We start from the raw sequence: 26,150 nt of genomic DNA on the forward strand, positions 1-26,150 counted from the left end.
ATGCTACTGTAGGTTTGCTTGTAAAAGGGTAACAAACCATCAGGGAGAGTCTCCTGTGTGATAGCACATAATTTAGCAGCAGATTCTCTGGAGTCTGGTGCAGAAGACCTGCAACCTTCTCATAAAACAGAACTGAAAATGGGGCAGAAAATGGACCCAGGGCTTTGCCTCTTGCATGGAGATCTTTCAAGCACCAAGCTACCTTAAGAACTCCTCTTCTGATTGGATTTTGAAGAGGGATTCCTTTCCTCTCAAAACACGTGTCCCACAAGCACACACACACAGGTATTTTCTGCCCTTTTGTTTCCAAAGGGAAGGTCCTTTCCTGGTGTAGGTAAGGGCAGCATTAGCATTTCTAATCCAAATGGAAATCAAGGCCACCGCCTCATGGCTCTGCCTGAAGGAGAGGAGACAAATACAGACTGAAATAACTGCAAGCCTTTGAACATGCACTTTCACTGTGCTAATTGGGGAATGTGGGACTGGACTCCAGCAATAACTGAGGTTCTTCCCAGAACAAGTGCATTTGCTGATCTTGCGGAATCCCAGCAGGCTCCCATGTTACAACTAGTTCTTTAAATATGAGACCTGAATTCCCCTGCCCCAGCAGTTATTCATGGCCAGTTCAAACAGTTCTTTCACACCTGGTGTCTCCATCCCCTTTTAGAGAGACTCCAACAGCATCAATCGCTGCTTCAGCAACCAACAGGGAACTGCAGGTTCTGAGCCAGGTGAGGCAGTTCTGCCTTTCGCACAAACACGATTAACTAATTCATTTTTTAAATGCTTAACTGGATTAATCAAGACAAAAATGTTTCATGATCTCAAAACAATTGTTCCTGTGCTTAACACGGTACAGCTGGAACACTCAAAGGGAAAAGCCTCCCTGGTGGCACCGACCAGGCTGTATGTGCACATCAAGTCTCACACATATTTCAAATTCTAGAAACAGCTTTAATAGAATTAATTATGTCCTCTTCATCACATTGTAGTACTTTTTTTACAGTATTCCTGTGATTCTCTAATCATATTTCTCCACAAACCAACACTGGTTTTCCATAAAATAAAAGAGACTGAACTGCAAAGGCATCATCTGCTTAGTAAGAGCAGATTAATTTTAACTTGCTCTTTACAAGTGACCGGCTCTGAATACCAAGAGGAGATGTTATTTTAATGTTCTACACACCATGCTTGGCTCCAGCTTTTTCATTTCAAAACTAACACATCAACCAGTAGGGATCCAGTTACTTTGCTACTTGGCCATACTTAAGATAGTTTATATCATCAGTTTAAAAGTTAATGAGCTTCATTTTTACCAGTGTCCTGGTAAATGCATTTCTATGGTATGTCATTAAAAGCCAAATGCCAAAACAAAATGGGAAACTACCCCATAGGGAAAATTTTCATTTGTTCCACTCATCCCCCATTGGTTATGTAAAAGGCCTCTCACAAATGAGGGCATTTATTCCAGAAAAGAACAAACCTAACATTTTAAATATTCATATTTTTCACATGCAAACAAAACTGCATAAAGCCATATCCTGTGTAAGAACTAACAAAATGCCCCTAGAACAGCGGTTCCAAATTAAACATAATCCAAACAGCCTCACAGATCTTGGGTGGCTTGTTCTAATTTCCTTTTTTCTCCTCAAGAGGACCTTTTCTTCAAATGATGCCACAGCACAAACTTGTATCACACAGAGAGAACATCAACTGTCAGAAAACACCAGCACACTCAGAGTCTGTATCTTTGAAAGAAATGGAAGAAAAAGTAATGCTATGAGATCAAACACCTCTATTCTGACACCTTTTAACTTCCACTTTGGGAAGTCAAATCAATTTGTCATTAAGAATGTAGAGCTAAACGACACAGGAGCTAATTAAAACCCAGCCATTAAGCCGTGAGTGGTGGTGCCATGCCATGCCATCAGCAGAACTGACTCCAGCCATTCTGACCTGAATGAAATTGCACCCACAGAGAACTACCCAAGTTATCTTCTTGCATGTTTTACCCAACTGTTTAACCAAGAACCCAAAAGTTGAGATTAATTACGTATGTGAGCACTAACAGCAAGATAGAATGCATTTTAAAAGACCAGAATAAAGTATAACTCCAACCTCTTCACCCATCACAAATGGCTGTTTGTGAAATAGTTTGTAAGTGGCAGCCTTGTCCATTGTAACATGCAGGACCCAGCTGTTTTACACAGGCAGTTTTCAAGTGCTGCATCACACTGACCACAGACACCCATTCACTGAAGGGACACCTGGATCTGAAAACCGAGAAGGAAAGAATTACTTCCTGGGGGGAAAACTTAACCTTTAGTGCAGAAACAAGACAGAAACCCCCCCACAGCCATGACTCGCACCTGGCACACACAGCCAGGTTCCTTTACCTGAGTGCAAACCTGACCATGCCTTGAGTGCGGGTCCTCCACCACCCCAAGGACCTGATACCCAGCATTCCATGTCTACAAAGAGATTTATTAAGCAAAGGATGAAGAGCCAAGTGGATCAGGCAAGGGAGGTGCTCAGGGGCACACCCACAACCCCAAATCTGCCAGGACAGCTCTCATGGCACAATATGCAGCATCAGCTTCCACAACCACATTAATGAAACACCTCTGAAAGCTTCCCAATACCAAAACAGTCAACATGTGACCTTGGAAATGGGCAGAACTGAAGCCTTCTTCTGATCTCTTAAATCAGTGTTTGCAGGTACCTGCACATTTATTAATTTCAGGAAAAGAATCCACAGTGGCAAATCAAAACAGAAAATCGTCCTACAATGTTCAAATGCTGGCTCCAGCTGTACACTAGTAGAAGCACAGCGTCCTGCCTGCTGCCTTTGGAGTAGGAGACACACGAGGGGAGTAGCTTGGGCCGAAGAAATAAAAAAAATTAAGCAAGTCACTAGGATGGAAAAGGGCTTTGGGATTGCTGTGACACAATTTCTAAATGGCTGATGCTCTTGAGACAGCACACAGCAGGCATTATTTACTACACTCCATGTAACTCCCAGAGAAGATGGTACAAAAGCTTAAAGACAGCATCCGAATTAGATCACGAATATAAACAGATCTGACATTTTTAAAAAGTTTTTTCCCTATCAAGCATGCCTGACATGTTTTATATGTCTCACTTCATTTTAAAACTGTCTGCCGCAAGACTTCTTTCCACTGAAAACAACAAACTGAAGTATTAAGTCTTCAGCCATCTAAAAAAGGCATGAATTGTATAACCAGAAACTGATCCCTTATTACAAATTGTTCTCCCACATACGCCTGTGTCCTAAAGCCATAAATCTTCATTATACTGCTGCTGCAACTGTTTGCTTTATCTTCTACAGGCAGCTACTGTCAAATATGCGGTGCATGCTGACACATTTTGCAATTTTGAGTTACTTAATTAACTACTCAGCTCCTGTGAATACCCCATCATGGCAAATGGTAAGCAGTGAGAAAGTACAACACACAGATTTCTTCTCAGCTGAAGTTTTAAAATAAATTCTTCATCTCAAAGAAAATTATCTCAGTTCTAGCAAAATTCTGGCCATCTGGAGCCTCATTTATTACTTTATAAGAAAGCTAACAAGCCAAGCAAGATGGGTCCCCAGGCATTTTCCTGCTCTGGAATTGCTTGGTAAGAAACTTTGGGGTTTTTTCATTTTCTCGAATAACTTACAAATGCATATAAAACTTTATTGAAAGCTGAAGAAATTTCAAGGTATAGAAGCCTTGGGTGTTATACATCTGTTTATAACAGATATATTGGCTGTCAAGAATAATCTGAGAATTAGCTTTAGGGAGGTTTATATAGCAGAGAAAACCCCAAACCCAAAAGCTGCTCAGCTGATCATATGCTAAAACTACTCCTGAGCTCCCAAGTGCAGCTCTCTGAAATTGACCTTGGACTGCTAAATCACAAACTAAGCTCCATATTGTATGAAACCAAACTAGTCCCTTAAAAATGTCAGCATGTAGTTTTTACATCATTTTATTTGTCAACCACAGAAAGAAAAAGGAAAATAAGAGTATACACAAGTCAAATACACAGGCACTGGACTAGAAACATTTCCAAGACAAGTTACAGAAGATTCAAAAATAAATTTAGAACATCTCCAAGTAATCTCATGAAAAATTTCCTTGTCACTCCTCCATTACAGGTTTAATAGGTTCAAACGATGCCGCTTCAGAGGAAAGGCACCATGAGACCACTTTCCCTTGTGGACGCCAAGTGCAACACAGAGCAGCTCACCAGGAAGAGCTGTCCCGTACCTGACCTTGGGAACAAAGGGACTTCGTTTCCCCCCACATGACAAACTCATCACACCCCCAGTGCAGGGTCAGCACACTTTCCATGAGAGGTGAGCCAGTCTGCAGGTCCCTGAGGACAATCCCTGCTGCAGAACCGAGAGCATCGAGGGTACTGTCTGGAAACTGCCTCTGCCTGATGTGATCTGCAGAGGGCATGGATTTCAAAGGACTGTGTGCGACACCTCTTGGCAGTTTTCAATTCAAAGGAAAAATTCAATAAAGCAATTGACACCAGGAGGACAGTGTCAGAATTATCATACACTCATCAATCCTTCTGGTACTACATGAAAACCTCTCCAGATTTAAGAAGCAAACAAGTTCTCTATGCTGATTTCTGAGGACTTTTAAGGCAACATAATACTGCAATTAAAGCACGTGAGCTTTAAATTTTTGTATTTATTTTTAATTAGAAAGCCACTTCAATTACAGAAATCTTCATTGTTTCAGATTAATATCAACAGCCTGAGTCCTGATCCTGAGAACAGATTCATTTAAGTGGCATTCCTCTCATACACTGTTTACTTGTGCAAGTATTTGCAAGACTCAGCCCTGAAGTCACTACACAATTTATAGCTGTGTTCCTCATTTGTGAACAAACTCAGCCTCTGAAGTCAGTAACACATTGTTCTGTCGTGTGCCATCATATTCTCTTAACTTCAGCAAAAACACATATATGTTAATTCACAGACAGGTGTGTATGCCAGGAAGAGGCAAGGAAGAGCTACCGGAAACCACGGCAACCCGGAAACAAGCAAGGAAAGGGAACACTGCACAATGGGACATGGTTGTCCTCAAGATAAATACTAACAGTAAACATTTAGGCTGTTTTCTACAGAATTATTTCCATGAATCTTGACCACTATTGCAGCACCTCACACGTAAGGATCTAGAAGTGCCTATTAAAGGTGAGGAGGGAGGAAACTTCTTCCATGTCAATGAGGTCAGGATACCACCCTAAATACTATGTCTGGGTGGAGGTGAACAGGAAATTGCACTAAAGATCACTCTTGCTCACTTCTTGGAGAAAGTAAACAGCTGTTTCAAAGCAAATGCTACTGAGGGAAAATAAAAGAATGCTACCCAGTTGCAGCAGCAAATGTAGCTGTACATAGCCAAAAGTAGCCTGAGTTTTCCAAGAATTAATAGCTATATTTTTTAAGCATGTGCCAATGGACCTGCTTTAAACACTGCCCAAGAGGTAGCACAGATGCAGCAGGACAAAGACTTTCTCTGTGCTCTCCTAGGTCATCACAGTCAATTACACAGGCAAAGACTGCACCTGAGTTGCAAAAGAAGCATTTTGGTATCTTCTGAATATTTCTCATCAAATGCCGACTCTGAAAGACTCCTTGTTGCCTCAAAACAAAGCCTAGAAAAGCAAGGAGCACAAATATGTACATGATTTGGAGAGACTTCTGTATCTATTAATATAAACTAGGCAGGGATTAATAAAATTACATCCAAGACACATACACCAGAAAAATGCACAATGGACAAAAAAAGTAAACTATTTGTTACACTATGACATACAGAAGTTGTTTGTAAATTCTCAGGAAGAATCAAAGAGCAAACATCTCTTGTTAGTTTGTTTCTGTTAATAACTAAATACAACAGGTAAGGAACATTTTCACTGAAAACATTTTTTTGTATTTATGTGTCCTGTAAGTCAAGACAAGCAGGTTGCAATGACATCAGCAGGCCATAACTCTGAAATTCATGAAAAGGAAATATACTTTTTTATCATCAGAAAGTTTGGAATTAACAGCCCCAAGATATTAAAACATAAGAGATTCCAATCAAAGATAGAAGTAACTGAAAAAAAATACTATCTATAGTTAAACCAGCCATATTAAAAACCCACCCATGCTCATTTTCAGGCACAGCCACTGAAAAACCCTCTCCTAACTGAAGGTCTGCTGCTGCTTCCTGAAACAGTTTTCAGACTAATACCCCTATGCAGAAACACGGCATGAGGACAATGAGTGGAGAACAATTGATGGCACACCTGGGATTGCCACTAAAGCACAGGCTGCCCAGACAAGGCTGGAGAAAAGAAAAGTTGCTTCTTGCTCATATTCATCGTAACACCCACATAGAGACCTTGGGGAATGGAAAGAAAATGCATTCCTTGTGCTCTACCCTGCTGCTTTGAGGCGTTTGTACAAGCTCAGGGTTCTTGGAAATGGGTGCCATTTCAGGGAAGTTCAGTTTTCGAGTACTGGAGCTTTCCAGTCCTGAAAGCCAGTCAGTTTTTTTGTGGATCAAGAAGTGACATCACTAATACACCATAACGTCCTCCATGGTATCTTCAGCTGTTGTTCACAGTTTCCATGGTTTACATCCCATGGCTCCCATGGCTTACATTCACTTCATGAAAACAAGTCCAGTATGCCTGCATCCTTCCTTTGCTTTCTGTTCCCTCTCCTTGTCATGAATAAGGAGACAGCCAAAAACAAGTACCAGGTCAGGATTTACTACTTCAAAATACAATTTCTAACAAAAGTTGAAACTCGAGCTTCTTATGCAAACTACCTTATTCCCTGGAATGTTTTGGGTAATGTTCTAGAAAAAACTGACCACATGCAACTGAGAAAATACTCGTTTCATCAGAAATTTCTATCTTTAAGCAAACTCTCCCCTGCAATTACTAGAAAACATATGCAACTTGAAATAATTTTAAAAACAGTATGAAGTTACAGGTAGGGGCAGAAGGTAAGTGACTAAACTTTAGTAGATGTGACTTGCAACCAGTGTTTTAGTCAAACCATTCCCTGGTTTCACCCCAGCAGCACAGCTGTATTGCTTGAATAGCAATCTGCCTTCTCTGCAGGCACTGGGAAGTTGCTGCTCTGCAGGCCACATGTGTGTCACACCCTCACCCTGCCCTGCCAAGATCCTCTGGCCAGGGCCAAATGAGCCCGTTTTGGGAACGGGACAGCCCCATCAGCCCACTCCCTCTTCCTGCCTGCTGGCAGACGAGGCTCTCAGGGGGCTCTGAGGGCAGCACTGCCCAGCTGACCAGCGGGGAGAGCCTTCAGCAGCTGCCCTGGTGCCACCTGATTCACAGGGAGGGGCAGCAGCCCTGTGAGACAAGGACCCGGTGCTCCCACGGGCCCGACCCCAGTCCCTGTGTGTGGGAACACGCACGGGACCTCAGCCCTGCGAGCTCATCCACTGCTCCCACGAGTTCTGGAACTCACTGCAACAGGCAAAGCAAGAACTTCCGACTCCTCAGAAATGGGGCTCTATGGAGTTTATTGCTCAAAGCACTTTATAATCCTTCAGCGAAATGTGCTATGAAGTGCAAAGTACTATTGTGAAGTCAAACTAAGATTCTTTTTCTTTTTTTAAAATACCTAGGAATTTCTCAGCATTTCCCTAATAAATCTTTATAAAAATAAATACTGGGAGGACAAAAGGGACAGTTCCCCCACAATTTTAGTAAACAAGTTTCATTCTTCCATGCTAAAATCTCTATTATCCTTCCAGAAAATATCAAAGCACCTAAGAGAAATTGAGGGTGCATCAGAGCTGCTTACAACTTATCTAGTTTATTGCCACAGCTAATGTATCACCAGAACTTTTAAATTTCATGGGTTTTTCTGAAAGGCCATAGTATCAGAAACAGCATTTGGCAAAGACTTTGAGAAGAACAGTTTTCTGATAGTCAGAAATGACCCTTATGATAAATTTATGGGGAAAATACTTGGATTATTTTTGTCTTTGATATTTTTTAACTTAAACCAGGTACCGGCCACATTTTGTCCCTCCCATTTCTACTGTATTTCCAGTTTCATGTACTTAGACCAATGACACGTTCCAAAAGCTGGCGTACGACATCTTTATATACACTACAAATTCAGATTACCAGACTGTAGTCAGACATTGAATGTATAAATAACTTTGCAAACTATTTACAGGTTTTAAACTAATCAGGTTTCAAGCAACCAACACTCTTAAGGCAAATTCATTTGTATGACTGGCTGTCTGGCCTCTCAGCATTTCTCTCCCCTCCCCAATTCCCCTAAAATGATAGGCAAATAGGAAATTGAATTACCCCCTGCCCCTGCATTGACAGAATTTCTTGTATGGAGAGATGATCTAACTACTTAGGAGCTTTCCTCAAAACAAGGAAAAATGCATAGAAATGCACTTCTGTGTCAAGAAAATCATTAAGGTGCATACCAAGAAGTGGAAGTCCTACCGTCTTACAAGAACACAACTTTTGTATGCACATGACAAATGGATTTGGGAATTTGGAGAAAGCATCAGTTTAAAGCTGCGCAAGCCTTTTTAGAACTATGCATTTATAAACTCATTAGAGATAAGATCTGAAGAGCTCAAAAGGATTTTCTCTTAGAGGTGACACTGTGCAATACAAAATGCCACAAACAGTGGATTTTCAAAGCACACGTTTAACTACATTAGAATTTTTCTCTTATACCATATTGCTGTGAAAGATACTATTCACCACTTTAAGGGATTCTGCACATCTTACCAATCCTTCCATTGGAATAAGAATTGGCCATTTCAAATAGTATTTTTCTGTTACAACATTGTATTCCTACGTGCAAGCACAGTGCGATCCCTTTTGTCAATGCATGACTGAAGCAACCAAGCATATTCTGGTGAAGTACACAGGATTCACATACCAAACGTGCTCAGTGCCTTCCTTTAAGTCCCAATCATCACTTTGTTCTTAGTATTTTTCAATGCCCTGATTAGGTCTTTGTTTGGAAGTAATTAGCTACTGTGGTTTGAAGGATTTTGGAACAAAGCAGAGACTTTATACTGAATGCAGAGGTCATCTCCAACAGAGACAAAAGGTAGCAAATTATCGATTAGCTTTGTATTTAGAAGCATCCCTTGGTTCACTGCTAGGATTGCTCCAGTCATCTGCTTCAGGTGTGGTCTTGTAGTGCCGCCATGCTGACTTATTAAAAACGGGAAGTCTTTCAAATGATTCACTTGAAAGGGCCTATAGAAAAACAAAAGCAATGGTTAGGTATCATTGGAGATACAAGAGCAAGGTGATACTCCAGGGAGTTCTACAGTTACAACTTCTGTACCCAACAAGTGCTGCAATTACCCAGAGTTACACATCACAGCACTACTTTGAAAATACTTGAGCTGTGACTAGTAGCTCTAGGTATACTCAAAGTCCTAGTCAAAGTTAAAAGAAAGTAATAGCACTGAAAAATATTTCCCTTCTTTCCACAGAGTGGTGTCTACTGAGATAGCAAGAAAAAGATTTTTGGTCAAAGATATTTTAGTGAGATTTGTCACTGACACAGAGCAGACAGTTCCTCAAACACTTCCCTTCCTGAATGCACTTGGGCTCTGCCAGCACGCTGATCTGTGGGGGCTGATCCAGTTCAGTCCCCTGGCCCACCTTTTTCCTCTAAGAAAGGCCAGACCTTTCTTCTCCACACACACATGCAGAGGATGAAACCCATCAGAAGCAGAGGATTCCACAACTCACTTGCTACATATAGCAAGGCACAGTGACAGTGCTAAGCCAATAACCTACACGAGCTACACACTCTGTTCTTTTAAACTCCCTTGTGGAATTCAAGCAGTGTCAACCCTTAGCCCCTGAGTAGCCTGGGCTTTTCCAAAAAATGACAACAAGATCAGTACAGTCTATTGCATCAAGAACTGCATAGAATAGAAGATATTTACTAGTTAGGAGTTGGCCAATGATCTTCTCAATTCTATTGTGGCCAAAACTTAGAAACAAAAAGCATTAACCAAAATTATCTCATATCACAGTTCTTGGAAGATTCACCACTTATAACAATCCAACTCGGGGACTGAAAAAAAATCAAAGCAAACTAACTAGTATTAGTACCAGATTAATATATATAACCTTGGAGTTTAGGATTTTATGTAACTGATTTAGGTTAAAGTGTCAAAGACAGCAAAAATAAATTCCAAAACAAGCTGAAGAGTTAAAAGAGCCTGCTACAAACAACTTGCACTGCATTACTAGTTTATAAAAGGGTCAAATTCATACCTTCAAATAAATAACAGCATCTGAACCCACACCTTCCATTGAGTAGAGTTTAAGGTCACCTTGAAAGTACCTCGCATACAGACGAGAAATTGGCAATCCATAGCCAAACCCAGCCTGTCAAAACAAAAGAACAAAAGGAAAAATATGATGACAAGTTAAAAAAAATGCAACAGATCCCTGCATTAATTTATAAAAGTGAGGACATCTAAATATTAGATTTGTATCAAATTCTTTTTTAAGCTTTCCTTTATTTCTCAGTTTATACTTTAAGTCCATATTCAGTATTTGAGCAATCTCCTTTTTTCCTGTGCATTAGTTTTTAGTACAAAAAAGGCTGAGTCCTTTGCTAGAACTCCCTTGTCCATTCTGCATTTTCTCAGAGGCAGGTAGGTGCAGCATACCATTCATGCTGCTTGCAACCAGCAAAGCAAACCAATGCTCTACACAGCCTCCTCGCTGTGATGACCATTGCTGTAGTACTGCATTGTTTCTTTGGTAAAAATCAGAGTTTTGACAGCATGTTTTTTCTCCCCCAAGCCTGCGATTATTATTCTCAAATGTCTCCACACTTAGGACATAAGAAAGCCAGAGACAACTCTGCTTCATCTAGGTCATACTATTAAGTGACTGCTAGTGCCACAGTGCCAGAGATCAGCAGAGTCCTGCAGAGGAATACACAAGCAATACAAGGCAAATTATGCTCTCTGGTTAACAAAAGATCAGGATTCCACAGCACTGAATGATCTCCTGAAGACTGAGACACACAATTTTTAAAGCATAATGGACTTGATGGGTACAAAGTTTAGATTTTAAATTTACAAAACTAATATTCATAACCATGCCTGCAACAAGATCAATCACTAGGCACCTCTTCCAACCCTCTCTTGTCAGAAAAGTTACAAGAAAACCCTCCAAGTTTCTCTCACTGCAGCAAAGGAGTAAAATTTTGCTCTACACACCAACTCTTTCAGATGACTGGGTATGTGCTGAGAACCACAATGGCTATGCACCCACCTGAATTTTTCAGGACTATCCAGTGCAATAAAGGAATGATTCCAAACACACAAGCATTTGGAAAAAAAAAAAAAAAACAAAAAAAACCCAAAAACCAAACACATATACAAAGCAATGTAGTAAGGGTAGACTACGAGAAAAATTAGACACCTGAAGCTTTCAGAAAACCAATAAATTCATTCCACAATAATATTTGTACAAAAGCAACCTGACAGGTAAGTGATAAACATACCCATAATTTTTAAAACAAAGGCCTAAAATGATACAAAAAAGAGAAAGCTAAGAAGAAGGACTATGCAAGCACTATGCACAGCTAATATGTGATATCACTTTCTAGGAAATCCCTTGAGGGAAAACTGAACATTGAAGAACTTGTACTACAGTGTCCATCAAAAATTCTCTTGCTGTCATCTACTACAACGTATCTTCTGGCCTTTTTTGCCTTGTTTTTACAGAATTCTAAATCTAGTATTAAATTTGTTTACAGTTGCTCACTCAGCTCTTCTGAGCAAAATGAGAAACAGAAATGCCAAGTACACCCTTTTCACACTGCTTGTCATAGTTGTTAGTGTCCATTAGCAGAGTTAAAACAGTTGTTTAGCTGCCCTTTTCCCAACATCTCCCACTAGAGACACACGCATCACTTTCAAACACCTGGTCTTGAAACTTGAGAGATTTCTTTCTTAACCTCTAAAAAACTGATTTGACTGCCTCAGAAAGAACTAAAAAAAAAAGTCAGAAGCTGACTTTCTTTTCTGGAGACTGGACAATAAATACATTACAGAAATTATAAGGCACAGTGACCAAAAGGCAACTTGTGGACAGTACATACCCCAAGGACCAGCTCAAGTAAAGGGTAATATCAAACAATACTGAAAACACTTTATACTTTCCTCACTCCAGAATTACCCCTCCTTAAAACCTAGCTTCTGCTTGTCTCCTGTTCCTTCATGCTCTGTGCTAGCCCACATCATTATTTCATACAGCCCTCTTTCAAACATTTCCCGTCAGCCTCTTCTGTGCACTGCCTTTAGGGTGTTTTCCAAACCAGGTAACTTACAAGAAACATGAAGACAAGAGACCCCAGATGAGTACCTTGTTAAATCCTGGCCTTGCAAAGGGTATATTTTGCAAAAGACAATTAACAAGAGGTGATTACTACACAGATCTGTGCTTGACCTAGAGGACAGAACAGTCCATGATGGCACACCTGCCTTGAGAAAGGAAAGCTCCTTAGAGAATATTTACCATTAAATGCTATGGTCTGCATTACACAAATAGGAAGTTATTACATTTCTGTGTTACTAGCATCTACAGATTTAAATTAAAACTAATTTAAGCCACGTTTCTCCTTCTTCTGTAAACAAATGCTGCCAGAGAGAGAATCATTAAATTCCCTAAGAAAACCTACTACCACTAAACATGACCATGTGGTTTTGTGTACTCTATGTGCAGTGCAGATGAACCTAAGACCTGCTAAAATTCTGAATGCTGCCATGGTAACAAGGTTTCTCAGCAGTCTTTAAACAACATTTGCAATGACAGGGAGCAAAAATTTTCCCCTATCAACAAGGATACCTCTCTTCCACTGCCCAATTCCATGAATGTTTCATAAACTAGACAGGGGATCATATAATGAGGGGAAGGAATGTTAGAACAGAAAAATATGTCTATTTACACTGCACCATAGCTTAGTTTAGAATATTACCTAAGTCAAGGATGACACACCACCAACCTTCTGCAGCACTGTAATTTCTTAAGTGGTTTTGTCTTTGACACTTAACAATAAGGAAACTCCTTCTGTATGGACATCAAAGAGGATTTATATGGAACCTTTCTGCTAAAGGATTTTTATTTCCAGACTGACATGCAAGGCACAGCATAACTGCATCTGGGCCATAATACATAACATGTCAAACTTCACTGCTAAGTCCTTGTTCCTGTTAGTAGCAAGATATGGCACAGACTCACAGCTTGACTTTTTTCTTTCTGCACACACATATAAATAACAGAGCTGAACAGCTATTCTTGACTTTCAGTCTTGTGCAGGCATTGGTCAGACTCACAGGGCACAAGCTGCTGGATTCACAAGAGAGGAGGATCCTTTGTAGGTTTGACTACAGTGGCATAGACTGAGAAAGGCAAATAAAGCCTGAAAACGGGATACAGTAGAATACCACCAAGGATAAATGCCACAAATCAAAGTAAGCAGTTTTGAAGATGAGGAAGTAAACACAGCAATGCATTGCTAAAGATGCATGGAAAAAAGAAAAAAGAATAGTGTCAATCCTAAAATGAACACATTTTATAATCAGAGCTACAAAGGAAGAGACAGTTTAATAGTGCATACAACCGGTAATCAAGGTGTAAGTTTATCCTGAGAACAAGTTTCAGGAAGTCCTTGTAGACTGATACAGTAAATTGCTGATCAAAAGTGAGACAGAACAAAGCCAGATTATGCATCAAGAGAGATTCTGCCATTTGTCACAAAGAAAAAAAGCTTGTATTTGGATTAAGGCCTGTTCCCTCTCACTCACCACATTCAAGAAGATTTTCTATGAAAAAGCAGAAGTCTGAAACATAAGACTGAGATGTGCTGTAGAGGTAGGAGCTGTGAAGGATCAGTACCAAGTCAGTGCAGACAGAACGGGGCTTCACACCTCTCACAGTGCAAAGGGGTAAAACCAGTGCAATGTATTGCCATGCCACAATGGTACCCACTGTGGACCAAGACAGCACCACAAAGCCTTTCTGCTCATAAGCCAAAAGGAAATTTATTACCTGAGTGATGCCTTTTCCTGGTCTTAAAATCAAGAGTCAAACACTCTAGAAGGGAAAAAGGGATTTTACCTTGGTATTTATTTTAAGGATCCTTAGGTGCACTACATCCAGGTCAACTGCACCTCAATGCACACTGCAATGCACACCCCCAAAAGATCTGGTATAATATTATAGGTCTCATTAATTAGCATATCTATCAAAGATTCCCCAGTGAGAGGCTCGAATGAGCCCCCCTCCCCAAGGAACCTTCCCCTGGATGGTTCTACCTTGGTTTACAGAATGTGTTCTGGAGAGGACCTTGGGGTCTGGGGCACACTGATCCCTAGCTACGAAGCTTCTAAAATGTTTAGTCTCTTAGCTTGACAAACAAGTCCAAGAATGTAGGCAAAAAGCACTAAGAATACAGAAGTTGTAAAACGGTATAACAGGGATATAAAAGAAAAGGCAAAAAATCTTCATGGCATCATGAGTCACTCTGAACTGATTTTACCCTCACTTTACTGTTAAATATTTTATATCCAAAATAGTCACATGGACAAGAGGGAACAGCCTCCAAGCTGTGCCAGGGAGGTTCAGGCTGGACATCAGGAAGAATTTCTTCACTGGAAGGATTGTCAGGAATTGAAACTGGCTGGCCAGGGAAGGACTGGAGTCAGTCATCATGCCTGGAAGTGTTCAGGAAACAAGTAGACACAGCACTTAGCCTTTAGTTTAATTCCAAGCCTTTAGTTAATTTTAAAAAACTGCTTAGGAACATGCTAGATGAGAATGCTCCTAAGCAGGGAAAGGAAATTTCTCAAGAGAATCAACTCCTCAACAGGATTGCATCAGAAGGACAGAGAACAGAGATGAGAAGAGGCAAAATACAGTATCTGTATTAGTCCACTTACTGAAAATCAGTCAAGTGCAACAGTAGCCATACAATTTTTATCACGAGTCAATACACAATTTAATAAAACAATTTAGAAGCAGTATTTTAATAATATTTTTTAAAAATCATGCTTGCTAAAAGAATCTACACATTCAACACTGAAATAATTTCCCTGCCTAGAAGAAACTATGGGGAATTATTTTTTTATTTGAAATCTGGCCCTGATGCATCTCAGAAAGGAGTATCACATGAGATATTTCCAATTGAACAGGAATATACCAAAAGTGTTCATATCACATGCAGGTTTGGGACTATTTTTTAGATGTGTTTTTACAGTCTGTAACTTACAGAAAAATGATCCTCAAGCTTCAGTATAAGCTTGTGCATTGCCAGGAGGTGCTTCTCAAATGCTGAGCAGTGTGGCTCACCTTTTTAATTCATTTATGATAGGAAACTTCGATAAACAGTAATTTATACACCAAAGAGGAGCTCATTAGGTGATCCACCTTCTCAGTAATATCGCACTAAAGATCCTGCCCATTAATCTGTGAAAAGACTGTGCTTATGCAGTTTTTTTATGCTTGTTTCCAAGAACATAATGTCAAGACAGAAGTAATTTTCTATTCCATAGACCAAGTGATGATAACACAACCCATTTTCTCCTGTTCTACCTGGATAGACTTGCTAATGATAAACCATTTCCTCAATGGAAAACCTGATCCAGCAGGTTGCAGTGAACGGAAATGTAAAATCAGAGCGGTGCAAAGGGATATTTAAACACATATTGCAACTGCTTACCAAAGGCACAGCCCTCGAGGGCTCCAGACTGGGCCTGGGTGCTGTTGAGTACATGTAGTTAAACAATCTGTCTATTTTTCTTAGAGGTACACCTCCACCTTGGTCACTTATCTAAGGAATGAAAATGGAAGAGTTTTAAACATTAGGTTCTGGGAAAAAACCCACAAAATCTCAAGCAGCATTATCTAAATTACTTTATAAATATTAAAAGGAGCAGCTAGGGACTTTGGGGCTGTCTGGTTTGGAGAAAAGAAGGCTGGGAGTGACCTTGTCATGGTCTACAGCTTCCTGAGGAGGGGAACTGGGGAGGGAGGTGCTGATCTCATCTCCCTGGATCTAGTGACGAGACGTGGGAACAGTTCAAAGCTGCAACATCAGCAGGGGCTTAGAGTGGACATCAGGAAGCATTTCTGTATGGGAAAGGTGGTCAAAGAGTGGAATGGGTTTCCTGCAGAGGTCATCAATGGCCCACATCTGTCAGTGACCAAGATACATTTGGACTCTGCCCCTAACAAACATACTTTGACTTTTGGCCAGCCCTGAAGTGGTCAGGCAGTTGGACAAGATGCTCCTCATAGGTCCTTCCCAACTGAAAATATTCCATTCTAATGAATATGAAGCAGGTGATACAATAATTAATTTGCCTTTTCAAATTATATGTCATACTAATCTAAACCTAGCAGGTTTGCAAGCTGTGTATTATTTTTAGGCATTTACCTTAATAGATAGATCTTCTTTCCCCAAAGTGACTAAGGTTTTGATCGATGGATAGGCTTCTTTCTTACCTTCATGCAATTCCACTGTAGCTCTCATTGAATTCTGAAGGTAAAAGAAAATAGTCTCTTTGATCCTAACTTTAACATACAAGCTTTTTGTGACAAGCTAGAACTTGCATTTATTTTGTTGCCTCTACTCTGTCCTACAGTTGTGTAAAAGGTAGAGAAGGCTGTATTTAACACAAATTCAAGTGCCATCCAGTCAATGAATTGCCCAGTTGAATTTTTACATTACAACTTGTTATACATAACTTTTATTTACTTGGTATAGTCAGAGAAAAGAAAGCAAGACTTTTTTTTTTTCCCTGTGTGAAATCAAGTAAATATACCCACGGGATGAGAACATCCTTCACCTCTACCATGCACAACACCAACAGTGATGTTCACCCACAGAAAGCTAGTTTTGATTTTCTCAGCCTGGGTCACACAATTTTTAAGATACCATCTGTCAATCTGATTTTATAATGCATGTTAACAAGAGTTTCCACTGCCAGTTCTTTACAGCTACAACTTACTGCCTTCAACCTGCTTCATGACTTGTACCAAAAACATACCCACATGTAACGTACCAATTTTCACCTCTTCTGCCCTAGAACTAGTGTTACAAATGGCAAAATGGGGAAAGACTTACATGAACATAGTTGACAAATGTCAGAAATCAAACCCCAAAAACCAGTACTTTGAAAAAGTTTCTCTCTGGCCAAACACAAGTTTTCCCCTCAATTTCTGGTGTTCGGTTACACCACTCAGAGACCTCCTCTCTTCTTTCAAACAATGTAACAGCTCTCACATGTTCTGTTTTCACTGTTGCTCCAATTATTCAGAACACATAAACCCAAACAAAGCATGTCATCTACACTATTCAAAGACACAGGGCCTGTTTTCACAGTAAAGACACTGATCCTAACCAGTCCTCAAATATGCAATAAAGAAGTAAGCTCATGAAAACTGCAAGGTTATGAATATTCCATCACTGCAAAACTAAACTATCTTGAGTGTTTTAAGTTAATCAAAAAAGCCACAAAAGCACAACAGGAGAAGTGGGAAACAAGGCAGTTTTTAAGTACACAAGGTCATAAGAGAGGGGTTTAAATCTGGCTTTTAAACAAGTGAAGAGTGTTTGAAACTTAAGAATACGCTTAAGAAAGGAAAACCGAAATAACATTTGAGAGCTGTAACTGGAAGGAATCTCAATTTCAACAGTAATAGGGTCACAAAACCCTCCCAAATATTAACAAGTGCAACCTACCTTGAATAATTCAAATAACATATGAAACAAATGAGAAGGTACATAGACTACTTGAATAGGCTTGTTTGGAGCTTTAGCTAAGAAAAAAAAGAGAAAAATGTCAAATCATTTTTCTTCAAAACAGTATTTTGTAGCATTGCCCTTTATCAGAATAACATGAACATGTAGGTAAAGACAAGCATGTAAGCATGTTCTAATTTTCCCAGTGCAAAATTAGTTTCATGAAGTAAAACCATAAATTTTAGTCACTGCTATCACCTGAAAGAACACATTATAATTACGATCTTCAAATCTATCCAGTCAGCAGACTTTGTTTAGATAGGAAGCTTCACTAAGCAGTGGTTGGTTTCCTACCAACAGTGTATGTTAACCAAGGGAACTTTCCTACTTAGGTGGGAAACTTTCACATGTTCACATATTATTTAAGCATAATATTTGCTGCACAAAAAGATTCTTAAACTAAAGAAAAAGTAACTGCTTAAATATTCTAAAAACAACTACATATTTTCCCCTCATTAAAACATATAAAATGTAAGTATTCATAAAAAATTTCAAATCTACTTCAAACAATAACACAGCTTCCATATTCCAAACCATCACTGAATTGTTTGCCCACTGCTGTCCCCCTGTGAGTGTTTCAGCAGAGGGGTACGGCTTGGCACAGCTCTGAATGCCAGAATGCTCATTGACTGATTGGGCAGGAAATAATACAGCTGCATTTAATACATTCCAGGACGGTTTTGGTACTGAAGATGAAGTCATCCCTGAACATTCAAATATCTACTGGCATTAAATTATGCAGTCACAGAAAGTCAGACTGAGCAGCAGTTCAGACTGAAGGGAAGTCTCGAACTGTCTGCTTCATAAATTCCAGAAAGATATAAATATGCACTAAGAACATGACTGGAGTCAACTTCACTCCTTCTGGCACTGAGGGCTGGTAATAATCCCAGTAATTATTTTATGAGACATGGTAGTGAAAAATCCTAGGAAAAGGAGAAGACTAAAACAATGCTCTGCAAGGCAACTTGATACTTCATCCTGTTAATTTTATCAGTCCATACTCCCATTCCCTTACTTCACCAAAACCAAGGCAAACTGACTCACACTTGTTTGAGGCACAGAGACAGAAGATGAGGTATCGTTGCTCTTGTGAGGTAATTTGCAAAGTTCCTTTCCTCATATTGATAATAAGACGGTTTAAAGGAAATAGTTCATTCTTTATTCACTTTTTTTTTTTAGCTCCAGCAGCTTGCTTTCTCTACTGTTGGATCTTTTTACTTACGCTGTCAGATGAATTTTGCATTGATTGATTCCTCTGCTGCAACACTCAGTACTTTTATCTCTAGAATCACCCAGTTTAAAAGGGGAAGGTTGGGTCCCTTGGTTTTGGGAGAGATGGGTGGTAATACCTCATTGCTGACAGTATCACCTTGTGTAGAGAAATATTTCTATACTACTCAGTAGTACTTTGAGCAACACATATTCCATATATCACACTCTCCATTGAGTGTTACCTATTTTTGAGACTTTTGCAATTCTGCTACTGAAGTCTGGAACCATCTTAGTCTTGTTTGGCTGCTGTCCAAAATTTGGGAGAGGATCACTCAGGAAATTTTTTTTTTAACTAAAGAAAATAAGCTCCTTTTTGTCAATAAAATAATGAACAAAAAGCAGTCAATACGCTGACAAGGCCTGTCTCATCAGTTTTGTGTCATCCAATTACCATCTCTGCAATCAACTTGAAACAGATTTTCATGTGATAAGTTTATGATAGGATTTAAAGCATAGACTACCTAATAAAAATTCCAATTTTGCCATCTTACACAGAAGGGCTCACCACTGTGTCAAGAGTGCCAGTGGAATTCATTATAAGCACACTTTGGAATAAAACAAGTTTCAGTTCAGTTAGAAGATTAGAAGGCAGGCATGTTTCCTTCTCAGTTATGAGGAGTCTTGATTTATTTTCTTCAAAGCGATAGCGAGTTCAGCAGATAGAACTCCGCATTCAGCATAAAGAAGCACACATCATGATGATAAACTATAATTCAGGTGCCCATGTAGACACATTAGAACAAAAGCAACTGCATACAGGACTGCAGAGTTCAAATTACAACTTACAATTAGTTAACAAAACTAGAAATCACATATCAGAAATGCATTTTCTTACATACATCAACCAAATAATTTCATAATTACCATTGAATTCTTCAACTTCCAGATCAGGTGCCACTGTATAGTACTGTTCACATAACATCTTAGCTGTTTCATAAGCATCTACAAAACAACACAACAAACACTGATTTATCAAAATCTTCTAGAGACGACCAGCAGTGTCCATCCTCTCTGTGAAAGACCACAAACAGAACACTCATTTTGAGCACTAGTTTACAAGCATGAAGCTGGTATCCAATCTAGTCCCTTTTTCTCTGTACACTCGTAGCCCAGTCGTCAGGAAAGGGAAAACTCTATCTAAAGCTCTAAAAAGAAAAGCACAGTACTGGAGGGAAGCTATTTTTCATCCTTGTTCAGGGCTTGAAAACCAGAAGGATATAATCTTAGGCTGACCATAAAAATCTAGTTATTTTTCATTCCCTTATTACAATTTAATACTTGCTCTTTCCACCTCAAATAAAAAAGGATGATATTGCAGCCATAAATTCAAGTTTTCCAAACACAATACTGTTTACAATACTTAATTTTCAAGATCTTTTGGGGGAAAAGCTGGAATCGTTAAGATTCTTCATTCCTTCCTACTGAACCAAAAATTACTCCCCCTGAAAATACCTCCCCATAGCCCAAATCAGGCTTTACATATTGTTAAAATACCAGTAGAAAGTTTAAGTTAACCTTTGTCACTAGTGGTGTCCCTCAAGGTTCAATACTGGGCCCAGTATTGTTTAACATCTTCATCAATGACTTGGAGGAAGGGGCAGAGGCCTCCTCAGCGAGTTCACTGATGGCACAAAGCTGGGAGGAGTGGCCGATACCCCCAAGAGCTGTGCAGCCCTTCAGAAGGGCCTTGACAGGCTGGAGAGATGGGCAGAGGAACGCTCTGAAACTCAGCCAGGGCAAATGCAGGGTCCTGCACCTGGGCAAGAACAACCCCAGGCACCAGCACAGGCTGGGGGCCGACCTGCTGGAAAGCAGCTCTGAGGAGAGGGACCTGGGGCTCCTGGTGGACAACGAGCTGTCCATGAGCCAGCAGTGCCCTGGGGGCCAGGAACACCAATGAATCCTGGGGTGCATTAGGGACAGCACTGCCAGCAGGTCAGGGAGGGGATCCTGCCCTGCTACTCAGCCCCAATGAGGTGTGTTTGGAGTGCTGTGTCCAGTTCTGGGCTCCTCAGGACAAGAGAGACAGAGAGTTCCTGGAGTGGGTCCAGTGGAGAGCAACAAATATGGATTAAGGCCTGCAGCATCTCTCTTACCAGGAGAGACTGAGGGATTTGAGCCTGTTCAGCCCTGAGGAGAGACAACTGAGAGGGGACCTCATCAATGTCTAAGAGTATCTGTGGAGGAGGTGCCAAGAGGATGGAGCCTTTTGGAGGTTCTTTTCTGTGATGCTGAGCAATAGGACCAGAGGCAGAAACTGATGTACAGGAAGTTCCACCTGAACATGGGGAAGAACTTCCCTGTGCAGTGACCAAGCACTGGCACAGATTGCCCAGAGAGGGTGTGGAGTCTCCCTTACTGGAGATGTTCAAGAACCATCTGGACACAATCCTGCGCCATGTGATCTGGGATGAGCAGGGAGGTTGGACCACATGATCCATTGTGCTCCTTTCCAACCTGACCCATTCTGGGATTCTATATTTGAAAGATTTCTTCCTGGTTTCTTAGCAAATCTAGGTCAGTCTGAGTGCAGTCTAACATTTCATCTTCCTCTAAAACTCAACTCTTTGGCAGAGTGCTAGGACTGCGAAAGAGACTGTGAAGTTCAAAGCATGCTTCATGGTGTGGATGGAGATAAAGTAGCAACAAGAGTGAGGGATCTATTGGTAATCTAAAATCCTGGCTCCAGGAACAAACCTGAATTTGCCGTCAGCTCAAAAGTCTTAAGTGAGACAGAGACAGCCACTTCACACAGCACAGACACAACACCTGGTGTAGCTGCTTGAAGCAAGAAGTGGCTGTCTAAATAATTTCTTCAATGTTTGAAGGGCATACAGAGCTTGTAGCTGCCACATACAATACCACATCGACATTTTAACTGATAAACAGCCCAGAATGCTGCCTGTGAACCAGAACATTTGGGAGCTAGCACAGCATACAGAACATAAATTAACCCCTCCACCAATTCTACAAGGAAAGGCCTCAATCACCTTGACAGGACTATACAACCCCTGTCTTTAAGGACATTTCATTTCTTTGAAAGGCAACACTGTTGGCTACACCCTTGTTTGTTCAGTGCTGTGTAAGACCTATTTTAGCTACTTGCTTGAAAACTGGACTTAGCACCTTCCGACACTATGCACTCCCCTGTCCAAGGCAGCAAGTATGAATCTGATGATCAAAATTGATTCAAATATTGCTATTGGTAGGAAAAGCTAAATAAACAACATGGCTGTAACATATACAATGCTGACACCAAAGTGGAGTACGGTCAGTCGAAATAAAAAAAAAAGCTGCTGAAAAAGGCCACCTTAGGAGCCAAGAAGAGCTAGAAAAAAAGCTGTAAGAGAGCTGTAAAAAGCATTACAAAGCAAGCTATCATGCAGGTCAGACTTTGAGTAAGAAAGGTTTCCCTCTCCCTTCACCAAAGGGTGAGAGAAAGTAAAGGGGAGAAATGCGTTCTTCCCCCCTTTGCAGCTGCACTAACAGCAGCAAAGGATAGAGCCTGGAATTCTCTCCTACAGCAAGACCTGCATTTGCTAATAGATACACCCAGAGTGTGAACCTCCCACGGAGAAATTCTTGAAGCAGCCAGCATTGCCTCATGCCTGCTTGTTAACATTCTGAAAGCATGTGAACATTCACAACTCAGCAAACAGGACTTCAGTGTGACTGTGCCAGATCAGTCAGGTGCAACCATCACATCCATGTCTTCTGCAGGAGACAGAACAGGCTGTGGTATGATCAGACGACAGAGGAAGGAGGAGTTTCACCGGGATATCTGTACACACGAGGACATTTACAGAAAAGCCTAGCTAAAGCAAACTAAACCAAATGGCAACTTCACTTACTCTCAGTTTTCTGTAGTACCAGCATGAGATACAAAGGCAGTACATGAGAACCCGCTTCTAAGTATTTCAGGAAAAAACCATCTAAAGTTTAACAAAACATTTAGACACTTCATCTGATATTTAAAAGTACAAATTAAAGCTATTAAAAATCAAATTGTTTTCTTAGTTCTGTTAACAGACCAAAAGTTTCTCTCTTCTCAATAATGAAGACATTAGAAAGCCTCAATAAGCCCAGGGCTTTATTGTGAGCAACTGCAGAGCTTTCATTTATTAAAATAAGAAAAGAGAAATGGATTTAAATCACCTTCAGTCTCTTGTATCTCAGTAACATATTTCTGCATATTTTAAGTTGGGGGGATTTCAGTCAACAAAAATATTAACTTCATCTTACCTTTAACCACCTCTGCCACATCACAATTAGGATCGATACTTCCAATATGTTTGGGATGAGCTGGATTAATATCTCCACCAAACAGAAGTGCTAAAATAAAAAAGAAATGGTAGTAAATTATTTATTACCCTTGAGGCAGCCCAGAAAGTTTCAATTTGATGGTATCAGAGGCTTCCTGTACACTGCATCATTTTGTAAAAAGATACTCTAGCAAATTATTACAATCCTCATTTAGGAAGACTAATTGTCTAACTGCTCATCTTCCCCCCTTTTTTCTAGTTTTTACAGTTAAGACTTGTTAAAACAGAATTTGTGATGTAGGAGGGTTAAGGTGAAAACCTACATTTCAAAGCAGATTATCAAAAATTAGATAAAATTTAAATGTAAAATGCCATTATGCCAGAACAGAAGCACTCACAACAATGAAAACATTACAGTAAAAAGGAATGCAGAACTGTAAGGCATCATTAAAAGCCTTTTACACTCACCTAAGCTGCAATTTCACAGCTGGCACAGAGGTCTCACTCACTCACTCGACTTTCTCCCTGGATCTCAGCAGTATGATCCCCACTCCCTCTTTGCACAAGGGTCTGGTACTCACCAGACCCTTCACCAAGAGTTTAAAGAAGACTCTCAAAGAAGTAGAAAGGTTTTATACTTTATTTCAGGAGTGATTTTCTGCTATTTTAGCAAGTTAGTGAGCTCTGACATGAAGCAGGTGCAGCATGAGGTGAGCAAAAGTCCAGATCTGAAAGCTTTTCCTACCCTGGGCACAGCAAGCTCATACACTGGGTACTGTGTCCTTGCAGAATGGTGCTGTAAGAAACAGTCTGCCAGGAATGTAGGAACAGAAATGCAAACTACGTAAAAACTTGGTTTTGCATTCTGCTTTCCAATTATCTTTTTCTTCAGTGCTTCAAGATTAATATTTGCCATCACAGACATACCACTAACACTGCTAACACACAGACATTAGACAAGGTTAACTTTAAGCACCTACAAGCAGTTTTAAGCTCCAATCAGTTAAAGAAGAGGATCCATAGGAAAAGGTAGTTCAGTTCAATGAATCAAGTTTAATATTTTAGAATTAGTGCAAATTATGCTAGCACTCAGCCCAAGAATTCTATTAGGACAATGTTTGTACTCTATTGCTAGAACTCTTCTATGAGAGCCTTTAAACTTGGTTTTATGTCTGTCATTTGTCTGCCCAGGTACAAGTAAGGAAAAAACTGTACATTTATCTTATTTTGTATGCTTTGCCACATTCAAGTTACCTGTGCACACACAGCAAGGCATTTGTTAGTCACGGAAAAGGTTACTGGAAAGACACACAACCTGTAGTAAAACACCTCATACTACAGTACTCCAGCGTCCGCATTTTCTGTAGCATACAACAATTTCTAAGAGCTCAGAAAAGCAGAATACTTAGCAGAGAATGAAGCTCTAGAACTAAAAGGCACAAGACACACTAAAACAGATCAGAAGACTGTCCTTAACTTTACATAGATCACTTTCTGCATGGTTGCACATACTGGTTAATAGGAGCTGTGCAAGTAACTCCCTTCACTCTGTAATATGAATATAAAAAAGTGAGTTTATTAGTAACAACAAATGAAACAGAACCTAATGACAAAGGATGACTAATTCTAGCATTTATCCATAAATAGGAAATAGGAAGTAAGGCAAGATGAGATATAATCTAAAACTTCAGTTAGAAATACTCAATCTCTTTAGAAGGCAAGACAGTCTAGATAACTTGCTGGAAAAAACAATATGTATAGTACATAACCTATTCAAAATTTATGGCATCTTTGCGTTTCACTGCGAAATAAATATGAGCTCTACAAACTATGTTGAAAGCTCTGTGAGCAGAAAGATACAGCTACTCTACTACTATCTAAAAATACTTCATATATCACTTCACAAGCCATCTCAGCCAACAAGACTAAAAAGCGACAGCCACACTAACAAAGACTAACAATTCTAAAAGAAAGCACACTGGTGTTTTGGATTCATTTCTGATCACTGCAAAGTACCAAAGTAACCAGTTGCCAGTATATCTTTTACCATAAGTAGCACAGAATATTCATGAGTAAGGAAAAAAAACCAAAACAAAACAAAGCTTCAGGTTTACAAGCAGTAACGAATGAGTTTTCAAAGAAGAGAAAAGCAATTACTTACTGTGTTGGTTAATAAGCATACGGAAAGAGATGCGGTTGGTGTAGAATCTATCTAGAAAATACTGGATGTTACTGCTAACAAATGGGTCAAACCCATATTTTTCCTTGTATTCAATCACCCCTTGCGCCATGGTTGGAACCACGTCATTGTGTCTGTTCCTCACTTTAATTAAAACATCTAAAAAGCTACAGGAAACAAAATTAGAAACAGATTGTTAGAAGTAAAATTAAACTCAACAACAGCATAACCATATTATCTGTTTACTACCCCTCCCAGTCAATAACAAAGTATCAGAGGGAAAACACAAAAATATAGTACTTCAACAAGCCTATTTAAAGAGAAGTATTTGAGCAACTTCTCACTCACAAGACCTGTGAAGCATTTAGAGCCCCAAATTAAGTTATTCCTCCCCAAAACTTCCTTGAAATTAAATCAATTTCTCTTCACCATTGATGGATAGCAAAAGATTCTCTTTCACTGTAATCACATGCAGTATGGTAACTCTCATCCCCTGCAACTTCTAACAGTAGCTGGGAGATTGGAAAGGAAACTCAGGAAAAACAACCTGACC

At 39.9% G+C, this 26,150-nt stretch overlaps 1 protein-coding gene across 2 annotated transcripts in view; it reads right to left on the reverse strand.

Moving 5' to 3' along the window:
* Nucleotides 1-3,980: 3,980 nt before the first annotated feature.
* PDK3 (pyruvate dehydrogenase kinase 3) overlaps nt 3,981-26,150 on the reverse strand; it is a 36,297-nt gene continuing 14,127 nt past the window's right edge. Inside the window, exons 3-10 of one of the 2 annotated variants that reach the window (XM_008629229.2) lie at nt 25,580-25,764; nt 23,399-23,488; nt 20,021-20,098; nt 17,822-17,898; nt 16,514-16,615; nt 15,797-15,907; nt 10,333-10,446; nt 3,981-9,294 (exon numbers count right to left, since the gene is read on the reverse strand). In XM_008629229.2, coding sequence (XP_008627451.2) covers nt 9,151-9,294; nt 10,333-10,446; nt 15,797-15,907; nt 16,514-16,615; nt 17,822-17,898; nt 20,021-20,098; nt 23,399-23,488; nt 25,580-25,764 — 901 coding nt within the window. In that variant the 3' untranslated portion in view covers nt 3,981-9,150. The remainder of the gene's footprint in view (nt 9,295-10,332; nt 10,447-15,796; nt 15,908-16,513; nt 16,616-17,821; nt 17,899-20,020; nt 20,099-23,398; nt 23,489-25,579; nt 25,765-26,150) is intronic. The other variant, XM_017728413.1, reaches the window with a different exon arrangement.

This window comes from Corvus brachyrhynchos, unplaced genomic scaffold (assembly GCF_000691975.1).
Source record: "Corvus brachyrhynchos isolate BGI_N302 unplaced genomic scaffold, ASM69197v1 scaffold11, whole genome shotgun sequence".
Taxonomy (NCBI): domain Eukaryota; kingdom Metazoa; phylum Chordata; class Aves; order Passeriformes; family Corvidae; genus Corvus; species Corvus brachyrhynchos.